The sequence below is a fragment of the Dromaius novaehollandiae genome, chromosome 1 (assembly GCF_036370855.1).
Source record: "Dromaius novaehollandiae isolate bDroNov1 chromosome 1, bDroNov1.hap1, whole genome shotgun sequence".
NCBI classification, from domain to species: Eukaryota; Metazoa; Chordata; class Aves; order Casuariiformes; family Dromaiidae; genus Dromaius; species Dromaius novaehollandiae.
In genome coordinates this window covers 219,163,785-219,180,472 of record NC_088098.1, presented here as the reverse complement: position 1 = coordinate 219,180,472, position 16,688 = coordinate 219,163,785, and the positions used below count along the sequence as shown (strand labels likewise).

Below are 16,688 nucleotides of genomic sequence, written 5' to 3'. Positions count from 1 at the left end.
AAATGGAGGACTCCTTGCTGGCAGTGCTGGGGAGTTACCTTCCTTTCGGCACGTTAATTGCATGGATACCCTAAGATGGGAAAAGCTGGGGGAAGGCAAATTTATCAGCAGATTATCAGGCCCCTTCAGTCCTGTCCTGGAGGCTTTGCCTGGGATGGACGGGTGATCATCTTGTGTGGGACTTGGCCTGCTGAAATGGATCTTTCTTTCTCTTTCCAGCCAAACTGCCAACTCCCCAGGCTCTGCTGGTACGTCTCCTGGTGAGTAGTTGGGGACTCCTCGGGGCAGAGTTTTCCTGACCAAAGGAAAGGGGGAGAGCTCCGGATGGAGACTGCTTTCAAGGCAGATGCTTGCAGCCTTCAGGGAGGAACAAGCCTGCTGGAGGGCGTCTTGCCCTCCAAGGACTGCCTGGGCATTCCCAGTGTGGACCTCTCGAATAGCAAGGACGCGCCATTCCTCAGGGAGGCAGTGCAAAAAGAGAAGCAGTTCTGCTGTGTGCTGCCTGCCATGGCACCTGCAAAGCCCCTCTCCTTTCTCAGACAAACTGCTGTTCCTCTGTCAGGCTGGAGCTCTAATTCTCTCTCCTTCCCTCTTCCAGGTGCTTGCTTGCTCTCCTTATGAAGGAGGTGGCCATGGAGCTGTTGCCCTGCAGCTGCTGAAGACCCTTCACAGGGCAATTCACAGAGCGGTGGGGATTCCCTGGATGGCACAGATCCCTTCCTTGCTGCAGTACCTTGAAGGTAAAGTGTCCGCTGGGAGGGGATTGATTTGAAGAGGACAGAAGGGAAGTCAGGAAAAGGCAGGTCCCCAGAGTGCCTGAGGACAACGGAGCCCTTGAGTGTCTTAAAGCTGTCTTGTTCTTCATCCCTCCCAGTTCCAGGGAGCTGGAACTGACAGCTGAGAGAAGTAATGCTCCTGAAATAATCTGATCCCTGTGTGGGCTTTAGCCTGGCATATTGCATCAGAATGGCAGGCTCTGGCAGCATCCTCCCACCCTTGCTTGGACAGTGTTTGTGAGTGGTTACATTCCCCCTTGAGGAGATTTTGTGGCACTGCCCTCTCCTTGGAAGTTCAGAGTCACCAGTCGAGTCCAGCTTGGCAGTGGCAGTTCTCTCTTGCACTAAGCTCCAGCTGGTTGTGAAAGGCCCTTCTGCCTCATTTTTCTTCCTGTGAGGAAATAGACAGCTGCTTTGACCAGCAGTCAGTATTCCCCAGCGTTGATTCCATGGTCCTGAACAAATGGGACTTGGACATACCTTATGCATTTGGACTCACAAAGGGGCTGGTGGAGTAGCTGCCTTTGAGCCCTGACAGAACAGGTACATTCTGGGAGCTGGTAGCCTGGGAATGCTGGACTTTTTGCTTCCAAAGGAGACGTGTGGATGCTTCTTTTGGGCTCACTGTAATCAGATGACCTGCTGTTGTGTCCTCTTGTTTCCCAGGAAAAGATGAGAGCTCCCTGGACTATGCAGAATGGGAGTGCCGTCTGCTGCAGGTACAGAGTTCTTTTATGACAGCTGGGAGGTGGGGTCTTGGCAGTGAGGTTTTGGGCAAGCCTGTCCTCTCCCAGAACTTGGGCCTGTTGTCCTAAAAGCGCCACTGCCTCTTTCTCTATAGTTTCCTGAGACCCAGAAGGATCTTAGCTGCATATTGGAAGAAGGGTCTGGGGCAGATTAAAGGGGTGGGAAGGGAAGATGGATTATCCGTAGTGTGAGCTGTCCCCAGACACCTTCTTGTTACACTGGAATGAGAGAAAGACCTTGACAAAACCTGAGGAAGCATTTGCTCCACTTTTTGTTTTCTCCATAGTTCCTGAGAACATCTCTGGAAGCCATAAAGAATGAGACCTGGAATATGAAGCTGAATGGCGAGTTAACTCAGCAGATGGCCCACTATCCAAACTTTTCCAAGGAGAAGGTTGGTCCTCTGCTAAGACTTGGTCTTTACTTTTCTTCCTTGAGAGGTTTGGTGGCAGAGCCACAGGATGCTTCTCTCCCTGCATGGTTTTTTTCAATACAGTTGCTTTTCACTGCTTCCTATTCTCAGCCCTACATAATGTCTTTTTTTTTTTTCTTCCTTTAATTCTCTGTATAGAGCTGGTAACTGGATTGGGCCAAGAAATGGGCTGTTTTTATAGTCTTGGTGCCTTGGCTGTCTCTTGGTCCTTGAGATGGGGTGGTAGCTGGGTGTTCCGCTTCTCCAGTGATGACAGGTTGATGTGTTAGCAACCTCTTCGCGCTGGCCTCTTCTCTTTCAGAATTTCCTCTATAAGGCTGTGGGGGGAGCACTGGCAGCGTCTCAGAACATCAGCTACATTGAAGAACAGCTGCAGAGCTACTTGGAAAGAGTCAGACGTCTGGAACCTTCTGAGAGAGAGGTGGGTGCTCTCTATCCCTGCGCTCTCCAGTTTTCCCTCGGCAGCTTGGATCTCGTTGCCTGACTTGGAGCTTTTTCCTGCTGATTCCCTCAGGCAATATGCTTGAAAGCTTGAAAGGGATGAATGTGTGGGATGGAAACAGACTCACTCTTTCCCTTGTGTTGCAGGGACCGATTTCGGTGTTAGCATCCTCTGCTGAGGGCCACTTCGACCTGGCCTTGAAGACAGTCCACGACTTTGCTGCTGCTGGGGAGAATAGGAGACTTCCTAGGGTCTTCACCCTCCAGAAGGTAAGGGAAGCAGGTTTTCTCTGTTGTCTTGGCTTTCTTTGCTTGTGTAAGAACTGCCGGAAGCCTGTAGCCAGGAGTTCTGGTGCTTCAGGCGTCTTCAGGACAGATCCCATTACAAAGTCATGGATCAAAATTCCCCAGCAGTGGCAACAAACAGCAACTGGCCACTGGAACAGTGTTGGGTGTGGTTTCAGTTCAGCTGGCAAATGGAAATGAGGGATGGTCAATGGGCAGTGCTCAAACTCCTGGTGGTGTCAAGGAAGGAGGTTCTGCACTTCAGCCCTCCTTTGTCTAAGAGTTCCAGCTCTTAGACACAAGAGAGGGAGACAGTGGGAGGGAGAACAGCTCTCTCCCAGAGAGTTAACGGAGGCATTGAAGAGTTACTTGGTGAAATGTTTTGAGAAGTGTGGATGAAAAAGGCAAGCTCGTACCTGTTTGGAGGCAGTTTCTCAGCTAGAAGCAAAGGGGAAGTCTAAGGTAAAATGAAGAGGCTCGACTGAATCCTCCTGACTTTCCCAATTTTCCAGGAGCACCAGAAGGAGAACGGAGCAAAGACAGCTGCTGCTGTCATGCTCATCTACAGTAAAATAGCACTCCACGCACCCAAGCAGCAGCTTCTTGCCCGGGTCGAGACGGACATTGTAGAGAACATCCTGTGCCAGTACAGAACCAGCCCTCAGGTAGGAGCTGTGAATGCTCGGTGTCGGGACAATTAGTCTAGAGCTAGCTCCCGCCCTCCTCTGAACCGGAGCTTACTGGGACAGAGCATCTGTTTGGAAAGATCTGCTCTCAACAAGAGTCCTGGATCTCCAGTTCCAAACCTGCCACTCTATCCCTTTGACATATATCCCCGTGTCATTGCTGGTGTTCTTTGAGTTTTGGGGGACTTGTCTGAGATGCCAGAGACCCGAAGCACAAGCAGTATCCCAGGTCCAGTTCTAGCCGTTGCTCCCCATGCAGGGGACAGAGGGCTCCAGATGAGTCTCTGCAGCCTCGTAGTGTTGGCGGTAATCTGAACTGCTGCCGTCTTTCGCATACTAGTGTTTTCTGTTTCCCCGACTCTCACTCTTTCTCCTTGCACCTTGCAGACACCGGGCATCACTTTCCCAGCCCCAGTAAATGCTCCCTGAATGAGCCTTGCTCCTTGCCCTTCTCCCATTTCCAGTTTCCGTTGTTCCAGATTTGCTTTCCCCACTGCCTTGGGCCAGAGTCCAGGGGGCTCTCTTTTGGGTAGGAAGCTGGGGAAAGCTCCTTTCTGCTTCCAGGTAGTCAATGTCTTCCTAGGATCCCAGGAGAGATCTCCTTCCACTGAAATAAGACCCAGAAGCCCTTCCCCCTAGGCTCCTGGAGGATGCAGTTTCTTCCCTCCGCAGCACTTTGAGAGTAGCTTTGGCCCTTGGGTTGATCTTTTGGCCCTCCTGTTAATCTTTTGGCCTTTGGTCCTTTGAACAGCTCCTCATCTATGTCACCTTGTTTTTCTTTCCTGGTCCTCAGGACACAGAACTCAAGCTGGCCCTAATCCAGAGTGTCACAGAAGTCAGCTGCGCCCTTCAAGGCGTTGGCACCTGTGAGAACTTCAGCTTTGCTTCGAAGAGGGTGCTGCTGGAGATTGTGCTGGTGAGTGACATGGAGTGAGAGAGGCTGTCCTGCAGAAGAGTTTGTGCACTGAGAGGGGTTTCCTCAGAGAGGCACTGTTCTCTGTGGGCTGAGAAAGGCCTTGGGCAAACTTGGGAGTGTCCGAGGCCTAGGCACCAGCACACTAGGGTCCCTTGTGCTGCCAGCTTGTGGGTGATCCCTGGGAAGAGCAGTGGGTCTGTCCTCTCTGGAGCTGCGGTCTTCCGGCAGTTCTGGGAGAAACCTGCATGGAGGCTGTCTGTGTTAGCCACACGCGCGGAAGAAGAATCTGCTCTTCTTGCTGAGGCAAGGCCCTCTTCTTTCCTGCCCTCTGACCTCTGTGTACCTGTCTCTCTGTGACCTGCAGGACTTCATGAAGCAGGAGCCCCTGGATTGCGTGGCTTCTCCCGTTCGCTACAGGGCAATTCTTGCGGTGGAGCACTTGAGGTAGGGCTTTTCCTCCTGTGTGCTGGGTATTCCTCCGCATGTCACAGAGGAGCTGACTAAAGCTTCACAGTTGACCTGAGTGTGGGGTGAGAAGCTGCCTTTGGTGTGGGGTGAGGTGATGGTCCCCGTTTTGTATGATCCTGGAAGATGTGATGCGGTACAGATCCTGGAGCCCAGTGTTGGAGAGAGATGGCCTGAGGCTGTAGATTGGAGAAGTGTGGAACAGAGAGTGGTCTGGGCTGCAGAAAGGCTGCTGGCTGGCTGGCTGGCTGGCTGGGGGAAGAGAGCTCCCGGCTCTCTGTACCCTGGGAGTCTGATGGGCAAGAATCCATGGGAGTTGGCGGAAGTGCTCCCTCTTCATGGAACAGCAGTGTTGGGAACTGGGGCTCCAGCTTCAGATGAACTCTAGCTGCCACTGGACCCCCTCTGGCAAAGAGTAGCAAGTGTCCTTTCTGAACTCTTTCTTTTGTCTTCTGCCAGCAAGATCAAGCCATCTCTGACCCAGAAGGAAAACTGTCATCTTCTTCAGGAGTGCTTCCGAAGCCTATTTCCCCTTCCTCCCCTTGAGCAGACAAAAGAAGGGGAGGCAGCAGATGATGCTGAGCATGCAGAGGTAGCTGTCAATCCCCCTCTGCTGCTCTGCATGTTCAGAGCTGCACCTTATCGTGCACTGAATGCTGGCAGCCTCTCTGGCTGAGTTCTGAGGCTCTCTGATTTCAGCTACCACTCCTTCTCTCTTGCTTTTAGGCTCTCTATACACGATCCCTGGAAGCTCTTGCTCGCCTCGTGACAAGTCTTGAGGAAGAGCTGACCTTGTCATGGCTCAAGGAAACCTTTCACGTGAGTAGCAAAGAGGAGAAAGGGAAACTCTCTTTTGTCAAGAGGAGAGCCAAGGATGGAGGGCCTCACGCTTTAGGGGATCATCTGAGAATAGGAGATGCTCTGGAGGCAGGTGCAAGGCATGCAATTCTTCCCTGGAGGTGGAGAAAACTATGGCCCGTCGTGGCTGTAGGAGTTGTGTTATTGGTTGTCAGGGCATGTTGCAATGGGAGCTGTTGCCAAGATGGCCATGGTGGACGGATACAAGGCACTCCCAATCTTTGCTGATGAGTGAGTGCTGTGTGCAAGTATCAGATACACTAATATAAGAAGCCTTCAGTGTTTGTGTACCTCACAGCGGTGATGAATTCCCATGGAGGCCAATGTATCCTTAGTGTGGTTCCTGGGGGAAGAAAAGGTGGGAGACTGTAAAGGAGTGTGTGTGTGTGTGTGTGTGTGTGTGTGCGTGCAAACGATGCATGCCCTGATCTAGCTGTGGTCTTCCAACAGCTCCTACAGGCCTGGCTCCGTTCTGGGAAAGAGTGGGAGAGAGAGAGGGTCCTTTATGCCTGCACTCATCTGCTAAAGACTTACACCGAGAGACTGGAGGATGCTGTGAGTATTGACTCCCTCTTCCCAAAACTCTTTGGGAGTGCTTGTGGGTTCAGCTGGAGTCTCTCGGGGAACCAAGACGAGGGCAGCCCTGGCGAGCCAGGAGGCCCTGCAGGTCTTCTCTGCAGCTCTGCCCTAACCTCAGCACCCATCTGCCACCAAGACAGCATTGCTTCTTAAGCCCTTCTGCTTCCCTGGCAGGGAGGTTTGCTCAGAGCTGTGCTCTGGGTTGCTAATCTCCTGGGAGGATAAAGCTGAGCTTCTGTCGATCCAGATGCCCTGCTGTGGGTCAGGAGTCAGTGTCAGAAGGAGAAGGTTGAAGGGCCACTCCTGCAGCCTGAGAACTTTCTTCTTTCTTTGATTTCTACCAGAGAGAAAACTCTTCTGAGCAGTTTGGCTCCATGATTGGAGTGCTGGGGCCTCTCAGCTGTGACTCCCTGGCCACATCACGCCAGCGGGCAGTCGACTGTATCAGCTGCCTTCTCTCAACACAAGGTGAGAAGAACAGTCATTGCTTCCCACTTCCTTCCGCCTGCTCTTCCCTCTCTTCCCTGTCTGGCAGCAGAGGCAATGTGCAGGGAGGGGGCTCCATTGCCAGAGGAGAAGAGTAATGGACAGCAGACTGCTGGTTTCTTGCATCCAGACCTTGGTCATTCTTTTCCCTCCTGGCCATAGCACAAGGGAGGCCTGGGGAAGTTCTCTGAGCAGCCCTGCCTCAGGGGCACTTCTGGGTGCTGTGGAGAATGAGAGCCCTCCCACATTTCTGTCTCAGGGCAGCACTCTCAGGCACCAAGGATTAGAGGACAGCACTTTCTAGCTTTGTAGAGACAAAGTAATGATCCCAGTTGAGAAATTGTTTAGAAGGGAGTTGTACACCTGGGCTTCTGGAGTGAACTTTGGTCAGCATCACCTGTCCACACTGATGAATCTATGGAGACCCTCCTCCCAGTCAGAGGATAGGTGTGACCTGTGCTTGCACATGGGATGGAGGGGCTGAGAAAAAGAGGAGCCATAGCTGAGGACAATAGGTATAGTCTGAAAACTGCTGTAGGAGAAGGAGAGTGTTTTTTCTGACTGGCATAGAGCAGAATCTGATGGCCTGACTCGTAAAATGCTGCACCCAGAGTTCAGAAGGGTCCTGCACTACCCCTGTGGAATTCCCTACCACCATTTGGTGATTCCTTGATCAATGGCTGTGGACTGGGGGTTCATTTTCAGAAAATGTGCCTATCCTTTCCCACCTGTGTTTCTTTTAGGCAAGGTTATGCACACAAGGGAAGTGGATCTGAATCACTTCTGTGAGGAGCTGATGGCCGCAGATGTGGATTCGCTGCTGAGGACCTCTTCCAAAATCGCAAAGGTTACTGACTCCAAAGCCAGAGCTGTGGCTACCTGGTGGCTCAGCTCCCATCACTTTTCTCTTCTTTACTTCCAAGATTTCTCTCCCCTTTCAGAGTGGCCTATAGCAATGGGGCCTCTGTTGTTAGCAAGTAGTAAGAGGGTTTTGAAGCATAACAATATCTAGCGTTCCCACTGGGGAAAGAAGTAGACTCCATGAAGTTTCTATGAGTTTGTGTGTTTGTTTTCATCCATCCACACCCAAACACTCTCCATCTGGGGAAAGTGAGCTGTTGAAGCAAAGCAGGGAAGTTCCTTAGCCCGATGGCTTTCTCTTTATTTTAACATGTATTAGCTTGCCAGCTCTTGAGAGTTATTTTAAGAACATAAGTTGTGTAGGCAAGCAACCGACCTCATGGAAGAGCCTTCCAACTCTATGAGCTTCATAAATCAAAAGAAGAAGTTGTATGTGCAATTGGAATACAAAGCACCTGCCACCTTCAGGATTAGCTAATGGCTGAACTGAGAAGCTGCTCAAGTTTTCTTGTCCTTTGCTTGTAAGAGAGGAAGCAGACTTCTGATGTTGTTTCTCCTGTTTCTCATTTCTCTCCAGGTTGCATGCAAATCCTTTTGCTCAGAGCAGGCAAGAGGCTTTCTGAAGGCTGTCCTGGGCAGCATGCTGTCCTTCAGCCCCACTTGTGCTCGGGCAGCAGGCGAGTGGATGCTCATCTTCCTGAAGGAATGTGGAAGAGAAATGTTGCTGGAGGTAAAACACCCCTTGTTTATCTTTAGAGTTGGAACTTTGACACTGAGCTGCTGCACTACCCCTTGTCTAGCTGCTGTGGTCTGCAGAAATGCATCTTGCATGCAGAGCCAAGAATGTCTTGTTTATCCAGCTGAAGTCCTGGCAACCTAATCCAAGAGCTACTGTGCATCTGGTACCAGCAATACAAACCCTTCTGGAGCAAAGTCTCCAACTGTTCCAGACACAGTGCCAAGAAGGAGCAAATCTGATAGACACAATTTAGTAGAGCCCCCCCCTTTCTCTGGTCTGTGCTGCGTCTCGGGGTCCACTGGTGAACGGTGCCAGCCATCTTTTCTCCTGGGCTCTGTTCCTTTCATACGTGGTCAGCAGATCGCTTGGTGTCTGTCCTGTGGGGAAAAAGAGCAGACAGATAGTGTCTTGATGGCTGTCATCCACAGGAGAAGTGAGTAGTTTTGCTCTGTGCAGGCTACGGCCACAGTTTCTGGCGGTGAAAGGATCTGCCAAATGTCTTCCTCCAGAGCAAAGTTGTTCCCTCTGGGGAAGGTGTTAAATCTATGAGAAATGAGGAGGCTGGAGGCAAGGACAAGTATCCCTGGAGAGCTGGTTCCTCCAGGAAGGACCTGAAGGCCCTTGTGCAGGCACTGCATGGTATCTTCGGAAGGTGTGAAGAATGTGTTAGGTCTTGATGTTGCCTTATTTCAAGCACATAGTTAGAAGCGTTCAGACTGCTCTGGGTGAAACGTTAAAATGTCTTTTGTGTGCATGAGAAGAGAAGCTGAAAACAGAAGGGAGCCAAGGCATGTGCAATGACAGCACATCTGTGTGCGTGAGAGGGCAAGGAGCACACTTAGACCCAAAAGAAAACCCTCCACTGTGTGGAGTGGTAGGGCTGAAGTTTAGGGTGAGATCTTGACAAATGGTCAAGGAAGCAGGACTTGCTCATGTGCTGAAGAATTGGTCTGGCTTTAAGGGAAGCCCTAGGAAAGGCCTAAAACAACCTGCTGTTCTTTCCTTGTCCCTTCCAGGTGCCAGAAATCCTGACAATCCTTTACGATCATCTGCCAGCTGCTCAGCAGGGCAGCCTGAAGGAGTTCCTCTTTGAGGCAGTGTCTGTCCTGGGCTGCTATCACCCTGAGGCAGTAACCAACAGCCTCCTCCAGAGACACCTGCCCATGGACAGGTAGGTTCCCCTCCCCTCTCCTTCCACTTCAGGAGCCCAGAGACGCCACAGCCTGGCGGCACTAGAGGGGACTCTGTTCAGCAGCCAGTTGTCTCTTTCCCCGAGGAGAAAAGTCCGACTGTTGCCAGAGCATGTGCTTGTGACTTGCCAGGGACTGGGGCTGCTAAAGCTCCGCGCTGGGAGGGGGGGGGTATTTAACCTGCCTTTGAGGGGCTGCAGGCCCAACAGTACACGCGATCACGGGTAAACTGTTCACCTGCAGTGATACCGTGGAGCTGTGGAGGACTCTTGGCAGAGGCATCTTTGCAATTGAAATGCTCCAGTTGCTAATGGGCAAACTGGAGAGCGCTGAAGACACCCCCGCCAGAAGCAACTGCCTCGATGAGGAAGGGAGCGACAATCTGGCTGCGCTGGAGCCTCTCATGGTATGTGAAGTGACATTTCTGCCCCTCTTTGGCTGAGGATCCCGTGGAATGAAAGCGAGGGGTTGGACATCCTCCTGGTACACAGGCACTTGTAAATCCACATGCAGAAGCCTCACAGTGTGCTTTGCTGGGTCATTCTCATTTTGATCACTGTGAGAAGCTGTGAGAGCTTGTTGTTGCCCATCCACAAGCTTGTGGCAGAAGTCAGAGCTCCAGAGGAGAGCAGCCAGGCAGGCGGGCAGGCTGGTGGGGTAAGTGGTGGCAAAAGCTCTTCCTTTCCAAGTGGTTTGTGACGGCATTTCTTCATAGGTAACCTGTGCCCTCCGTGAGCTGGTGTATTCCCTGGAGCCCCGGGAAAGTGTGTCTCTCCTGCTGCCACGGCTGTTTCCAATGCTGCTGAAACAAATCAGCAACACTCTTGGAAAGGAGCTGCCTTCATCTGCAGGAAGAGTTGAAGACGAGCCAGTCCTTGTGGCAAGTGGTGAAGGCAGCAGTCCTTGCAGGTAATGAGCAAAACGGGCAGAGATGAAGGATGCAGCTTTAGCTCACCTCACCAAGCCAGTCTTTGTCTATGTCTGTCTCCTCTCTCTGCGTTCTTGTCAGGCTTTGCTCCACTTTCTTAAAAAGCCTGCGAGTTGTCTCTTGTGCCCTAGCATGAGCTCAATATGCTTTTGAAAAAGTAGGCTGGTGGGAGCTAGTCTGAAGAAAATCTTGTGTGGCCCTGGTGAGGAAAAGCTACAGCAGAAATGAAGGCGGAACTGGCCCTCTCAGCACAGCTAAAATTCACCTATTGGTTTACTCTGTGTCATGCACAGGGAATTCTGCTGTTTCATCTATTTCTTTGGGCTTGGTTTTTGTCTACTTTGTTATTAGTCTTCCCTGGGCATCCTTGGATGATTTTATTCCCCTTTGGAGGTGCTTCTGAATCAAAAGTCTCAGTTATTCAATGATTGGGGTTTGATGAAAGCAGGAACATTCCTGCCTCACCAGACATGAGTGGAGACAGCTCCCTGGCCTTCAGCTGAGTCGACCCGTTTGTCAGCACTGGAGGATATGGCAGGACATCCTTCTGGTCCTTCCAGTCTTATAGCCTTGAAGGTAGCTGTTCTTCCTATGAGAGAGGCTTCTGTGCTCCATGGACAAGATTTCTGCTGTCACCATGTTTAATCCTTTCCTTAGGAAACCAGAACTGAATTTCTCTTTGTCCAGACAGTGGCCACAGCAGGTTTCCAAACATCGCTTGGGGTGCTGTTTGTTTTTCTCTCTCTCTTTTTTTTCTTTTTGGTGTATGAACCCTGAGAGACTTTGCTTATATGAATGATAGAGAACAAAGTACCTCTTGGCCTTGCAAGGGCGACTGTCCCCTCAAGCTGTGCTGGGCCTCCTCTTCTACCATTACTAGTCTGTTTGGGGAACCCACAAGTGGTGATGCAGCGACAGCATGGTGATTCCTGCCCACTGCAATTCATTTCCCCAGCTCGGAGGACCTTGTTGTGCATCTTTTGCATAAATGGTACTCTGGTACTGCAGAAGACCCCTCAGGTTCTAGCATCAAAGAAGTTGAGGCTTCCGGGTTTTCCCCTGTGTTCAGTGAGTTTGGGGGCATCAAAGCGAGTGATCATGCCAGTTTCCTTTTAGCCTGATGCCCTTTGGGATTATGAAGTGTGCTTTCAGGGGGTGCTTTGAGTATTACTCGCTGGGGCTTGGAAGAAGTTAATGAGTGCCTCTGAAAGTGGCTGAGCTTCCTCAGTGATCCTGACACAGTCTCAAGTGCTCCGATTCTGACATATGTATATTCTTTTCAATCAGGCTTTCCATCAAAGCATTAGATACTGTGCTCTGCAAGTGCATCAGTGAGAAATGCATGGGGATTCTCCGGAAGCAGAACACATGGGCTTTTCTTGAAAATCCCCGGACATACCATGAGGGCATGTGTCTGCTGACTAGGTAAGAGCCTTGTGGAGGCCTTCTCTCCTTCTTGGGGGTGACTGTAAGCCAGAAACGGTCTGGATGGGAACCTCTCCAGCATATCTGCCTGGGGAGGCTGTCCTGAGTTGCCAAAGAAGACCGTCTGCATCACAGCAGCTGACTGTTGGAACCTCATACTCTGTCGCCTTCTTGTCTTCTTGTGTTGTGTGTGCAGTGTTCTCCTCCAAACTGATGTGGTCACGGTGACCACCATACGTGCTGTCTTGCCATGGCTGGACTCGCCATCAGCAAACCTGAGGATCATGGCAGCATCTTTCTTTGCTGAGGTAAGACAGAAGGTGGAAAAGGAAGGCTTGAGAGCAGTTGTCTTTGCAAGCTGCTGTCTCGGCCATCTCTTTCTCCAGGAAGATCCTAGCAGAAAGTATCCCAGCCATGCTGGAATCCATGAACAGTTACGCATGTGCCATGAGTGCTCAGGATCAATCTAATGCTAATGGTCATGGTGCTCTTTCCTAGCTGATGAAGGCGCCAATGCTTCAGAAGTGGAAGCTACTTCAGCCTGTCCGCCGTGCATTGGTGGACAAATCCCTGGATGCCAGCAGCACTGTGCGCCGGATGGCAGTGAGGGGCCTGGGCAATCTGGCCAGTGGAGCACCTGAGAAGGTGAGCATGAGCTTGCACTCACTACAGAAAGCTCCTAACCAGACAGGTCCTGGTAAAGAGCTGCACAAGGCTTACAGAAGCTGGACCAACCACAACAGGGAAATTCTGGTGTGTCTTAAGACCATGCTCCATTCTCCGACATCACTCTGGCTTCAAAGGTGCAACTGGAGACAGAGTGTGTAGCCTTGGGCTAAGGTGTGCTCTGGACTGGTTTCTTGCCAATTCTGTTCTTGGGAGAAATGGTAAAGAACTTCTGCTGTAGGCATGAATGGTGAGGAGCTCTTGTGTGCCTTCTGCTTTGACAGCTGAGAAAGCACAAGAAGGCCATTCTGAAGGCGTTAATGAGGGCCATCAAGGACGTCACCTCTTCTGAGATCGTGGGCGAGAGTTTGTCAGCTCTGGCGAAAGTGGTGGCAGAGCTGGGAGAGAAGGACATTGGAGTCACCTTTAAAGAAATCGCCCTTTATACCAAGACTTTCTTTGATGTCGTAAGTGAACGAGCAGTAGGTAACTCTTGTTTTAGTAGTCTGTGAGATCATCTGAAAGGTATGATGTGAGCAAGCACAGATGAGGACTGTTTGGGTTCAGGGAAGAAGCCTCATTCCTAGAAAAGCCTGAAGAGAAACTGATGAGACTTGGGATGATGTCTGCTGATTCCTAGCTCCATAGCGAGCTAATCACCTTTGGATTGCCCTTGGGAAGGAGTGAAGAAAGGCTGGACACTGAGGGAGGACGTCACCTCCCTTCACAGTAGTTCTCCATGTCTGGTCTAGCCCTCACAGGTTCTTTCATTGTCAATGGAGAGGAAGAGGGGTGTTGAGGGTCTCCTTTGCCTAGCTCTGTACCCTGGGTCTTTTCAGCATCTACCCTGGAAAGGAGGGCTTGCGCCTTGGACTGCCTCTTCCTCTCCATGGCCTCTACAGTCTGGAAGACTTGCTTAGATGCTCCTCGCAAATGGCGGGAGTTCACTTGCTCTGACATGAGAGGTGCCCATGCTGTGGTATGACAGACCACAACAGAGTCTTCTGAGCCGGAGTTCTTCCACAGAGCAGTACCAACTGGAATCAAGTATTCCATTTTGTAGAGCCTTTTGAATGTGAGGGGTTTTTTTTCTTTTTCTGAGGGAAATGGAAACTGACTGTTTACAACTCCCTTACAGGCCACCTGGAGGGCTGTCTCTGTGTGAAAGCCCTGAAGCCTTAGGAACGTGTGAGGCTGCCAGGTGGCTCTGAGTCTGGGAACTTTGGAGTCCAAGAGCTTCTAGGTTTTTAGCTCTCTGTCAGGTGCCAGTAAAGTGTTTGAGGACCTCGGAGACCAAAAGCCTAAGTGCCCAGTAGCTCAGGAGGCACGGTCCTGAGAAGCTGAGCAATGGACAAGGAAAGACTCAGCATAAGGCAACCCTTTCTTGATGCCAAATGGTGTCTTTCAAAGAAATGGATTCTCTTGATCCTCTGGCCTTGGACAAACTGCCTAGAACCATTGCTCAGGATATGGGCTCAGCATTTGGCTGGCCAGGAGATGTTTGTTTTGGGGTCCTAGGCAGCAACTTGGTGACTGGGGTTTCCTGATTGCAGGACGAGGCAGTCCTTCGTTCCTCAGCCTTCACCTTGTATGGAGTCCTGGCCTCCTCTGCCAAGAGGAAATGGAAATCTTTTCTCGGCAAAGAAATTACAACTTCTACGTGGACCAGAATTATGCTCCATCTTCAGGACCCAGATCCAGAAGTTTGCAATGTAAGAGCCACCTTTCACTTCTTTCTTCATGAGGAGGGTGCTACATGGTAACAGCAGAGCAATACTGGCCTTCCTGATAATGTCTCTGCATGGAAAGACAACCTCAAACTCTTCCAACAGCATTTTCTGTTTGAGGTGCAGGACAGTCTTCCCAGACTCCGCAGTGCTCAGGCCTCCAAGCCTTTGCTGACCACGTCCCTTCTGATCTCCCCTGCTTCCTGAGATCCGGGGCTTCTCCCAAGGGCACATCAGTTAACAGCTATCGTGCGGCGACAGCTCTCAGGCACCGATACTCTCTCTGGAGTGCCACATACCAGGCCAGGGGAACGATGGCTGCTGTTGCAATCCCTCCCCTCTCCTTTCTATAAATGGCGTTGAGTGAAACATCCCCCCCTCTTGAAAGAGAACAGCAGGGCTCAGCTCAGTGAGGTCCCTTGAAAGGCACCTCGCTGGTCCTGGGGAGGGCTGAGCTGGGGCAACTCTCCTTTTCAGGCCTGTCGAAGCACTTTCCTGCTCTGCACTCCATTCCTGGGCCTGCAGAAGCTGCAAACCCAAGTTGCTCTGAACACCGAGAAGAGTGCAGAAGAGCTCCAGGAAGCTGTCTGCAGTCACCTGGTGAGTAAGCTGTGGCCCAGGGTGAGACTGCCTGGTGGCAGTGACTTTCCCTGGCTCAGAGACCTGGAGCATGGAGCGGCCTTCTGGGAAGTGGTAGGGTGGGAACTAGCATGGCAATGATGGGAACTGTCAGTCCCTTGCAGCCTCCGTCTCTTTCCTTCCTCTCCTAGTTCATCTGCCCTCTTTGCCAAGGGTCAATGGCAGGGCCTTTTCAGCCAAAGAACTCCTGTTTCTCTGTTTTCTACCAGGCCAGAGACATGCCAGAGCTTCTGCAAAGCGTCTATGGCACCCTCCAGACCTACTTCTGGAGCTCGTGTTGGGGGATGCGGACTGCAGCCATCCAATTAGCTGGTAAGAGACAAAGCTGATATTCTCTTCTGCTGCTCCCTGCAAGAGACAGCAAAGGACAATCTCCACTTTCTCTGCAGTGGCACCAGGGACAGTCACCTGCCTTAGGAGGGTGGCAGCAGGAGGAATTAGTTACAGGCTGTAAAGGGGCTGAAGTCTCTAGCAAAGGCACAGTGGAATTAGTGCTCCACATTAGGCTTGGCCCCTGGCGCACACAGTTGCTCAGCTCTGCCTCCTGCTTCTGCCCAGGAACTTTAAAGCGGGAGGGACCCTTCTGGTTTGGTATTTCTAGCTTTCCCCTGCTCCCCAAAGCCTATCATCCATTGTCCAAGACCAGGAAGCGACTAGATTGGGAATTAGGGCTACCACAGGAAGTGCCTTGATGTTTACTTATTTGCATTGTGCGACTAGGTGTTATCCTGGAAAACGCAGACAGCCAGTGGCTGAGAGAGCACAGTACGAGTTTTCTGAGCACAGGTAGGTTACAGTTGCCCTTCCTGCATTCCATGGAAAGATGTCACCACCTTCCACTGCCCAACGCTGCCCCTTCTCTCTGGTGTCGTGCCCCAAAACTCATCCTGGGTATGACTTTATGTCAGCTGCACATGGCCTCCGTGCTCTTGCATCCCCAGAGAGAGAAGCTCCTGATAAACTCTGAATGTCTTTTGGGTAACCGCTGGGAAAAGTCAGGCTCTTGAGAAACTAAGCTTTTGCACACATTCGGCCAAATGGCTGAAGTAGAAGAAGCCTCCTGGCCACTTAGAGGGAGATGGAAGACTCCTGATGGAGGAAGCTTTGGTGCCAGGAGAGAGCTTCTCTCGCTGACTATGTGCAGAAGGCCAAGGGTTTGCAGTGACAGTGTGCAAAGCAGACCACTCATCTCCCACCCTTCCCGCCCTCTCCCAGGACTGAGCCCAGGGAAAGCTGCCCAGCTTTCTCGAGTGGTGCTCGCTCAGAGAGTCAGGGACGGCACGACCGTTCGGTCCTGGGCTTTGGCAGTCATTTAGGAATCTGCCTGTGTCGTTTTCAGCTCTCCACTTGTTCCACGGAGACGAGCATCCCAGTGTGCAGCAGGCAGCAGCTCAAGTCCTCAGAGACAACTGGGTGGAGCTCAGGAATCTTCGGAGCAACTAGGAGGTCCTCTGAAAACATCTTTGAGTGCAGAAAGTGAGCAGCAGGAAGGCAAGACAGGCAAGGAAGGAGCAGGCAGTCCACAGAGTGTTACCACGGAGCCAGTGCGATCGGCTGACTGAAATAAAGCGTTGCCTATTGAACAGAAGTCCACGAGGTGCTTCCTTGGGGTGGAGGGCCTCTGGACAAGCCACTGGCCAAAGCAGGGCTGTTGTGTGCGTGGCCCAGCTGTGCTGGCAGTGTGCTTGAGCTGTGTCTGTATGGGGGGGAGCTGGAGAGGGCTGTGCGTCTGGAGCTGACCTTGAACACCGTGAGGTGGGCGAGTGATCCCAGAGCATATTTGTCTGTGGCGGGGACTGCGTTCTGGCCAGATGGGGATTCGCTTTCTGGAGTCTGGAGTA

At 51.6% G+C, this 16,688-nt stretch overlaps 1 protein-coding gene across 1 annotated transcript; it reads left to right on the top strand.

The window, feature by feature from the left end:
* The first annotated feature begins 324 nt into the window (after positions 1 to 324).
* Positions 325 to 15,176, top strand: LOC135327987 (maestro heat-like repeat-containing protein family member 2B). The gene is made up of 25 exons (XM_064510180.1): positions 325 to 495; positions 599 to 740; positions 1,443 to 1,495; positions 1,810 to 1,917; positions 2,258 to 2,377; positions 2,545 to 2,667; positions 3,195 to 3,347; positions 4,162 to 4,284; positions 4,649 to 4,728; positions 5,209 to 5,341; positions 5,476 to 5,568; positions 6,058 to 6,162; positions 6,531 to 6,654; positions 7,416 to 7,519; positions 8,111 to 8,263; positions 9,289 to 9,443; positions 9,706 to 9,868; positions 10,178 to 10,371; positions 11,678 to 11,815; positions 12,012 to 12,123; positions 12,314 to 12,460; positions 12,766 to 12,948; positions 14,035 to 14,193; positions 14,686 to 14,808; positions 15,057 to 15,176. Exons 1-25 carry the CDS (start codon positions 325 to 327, stop codon positions 15,174 to 15,176), a joined length of 3,279 nt encoding a protein of 1,092 aa, XP_064366250.1.
* Positions 15,177 to 16,688: the final 1,512 nt, after the last annotated feature.

Bases quoted from the DNA above. Each gene is read 5' to 3' on its own strand.
- LOC135327987 (XM_064510180.1), top strand. From the start codon at position 325: ATGGAGACTGCTTTCAAGGCAGATGCTTGCAGCCTTCAGGGAGGAACA. The intron at 3,348-4,161 runs GTAGGAGCTGTG...CCTGGTCCTCAG, and splicing joins AGTACAGAACCAGCCCTCAG to GACACAGAACTCAAGCTGGC. The intron at 10,372-11,677 runs GTAATGAGCAAA...CTTTTCAATCAG, and splicing joins GAAGGCAGCAGTCCTTGCAG to GCTTTCCATCAAAGCATTAG.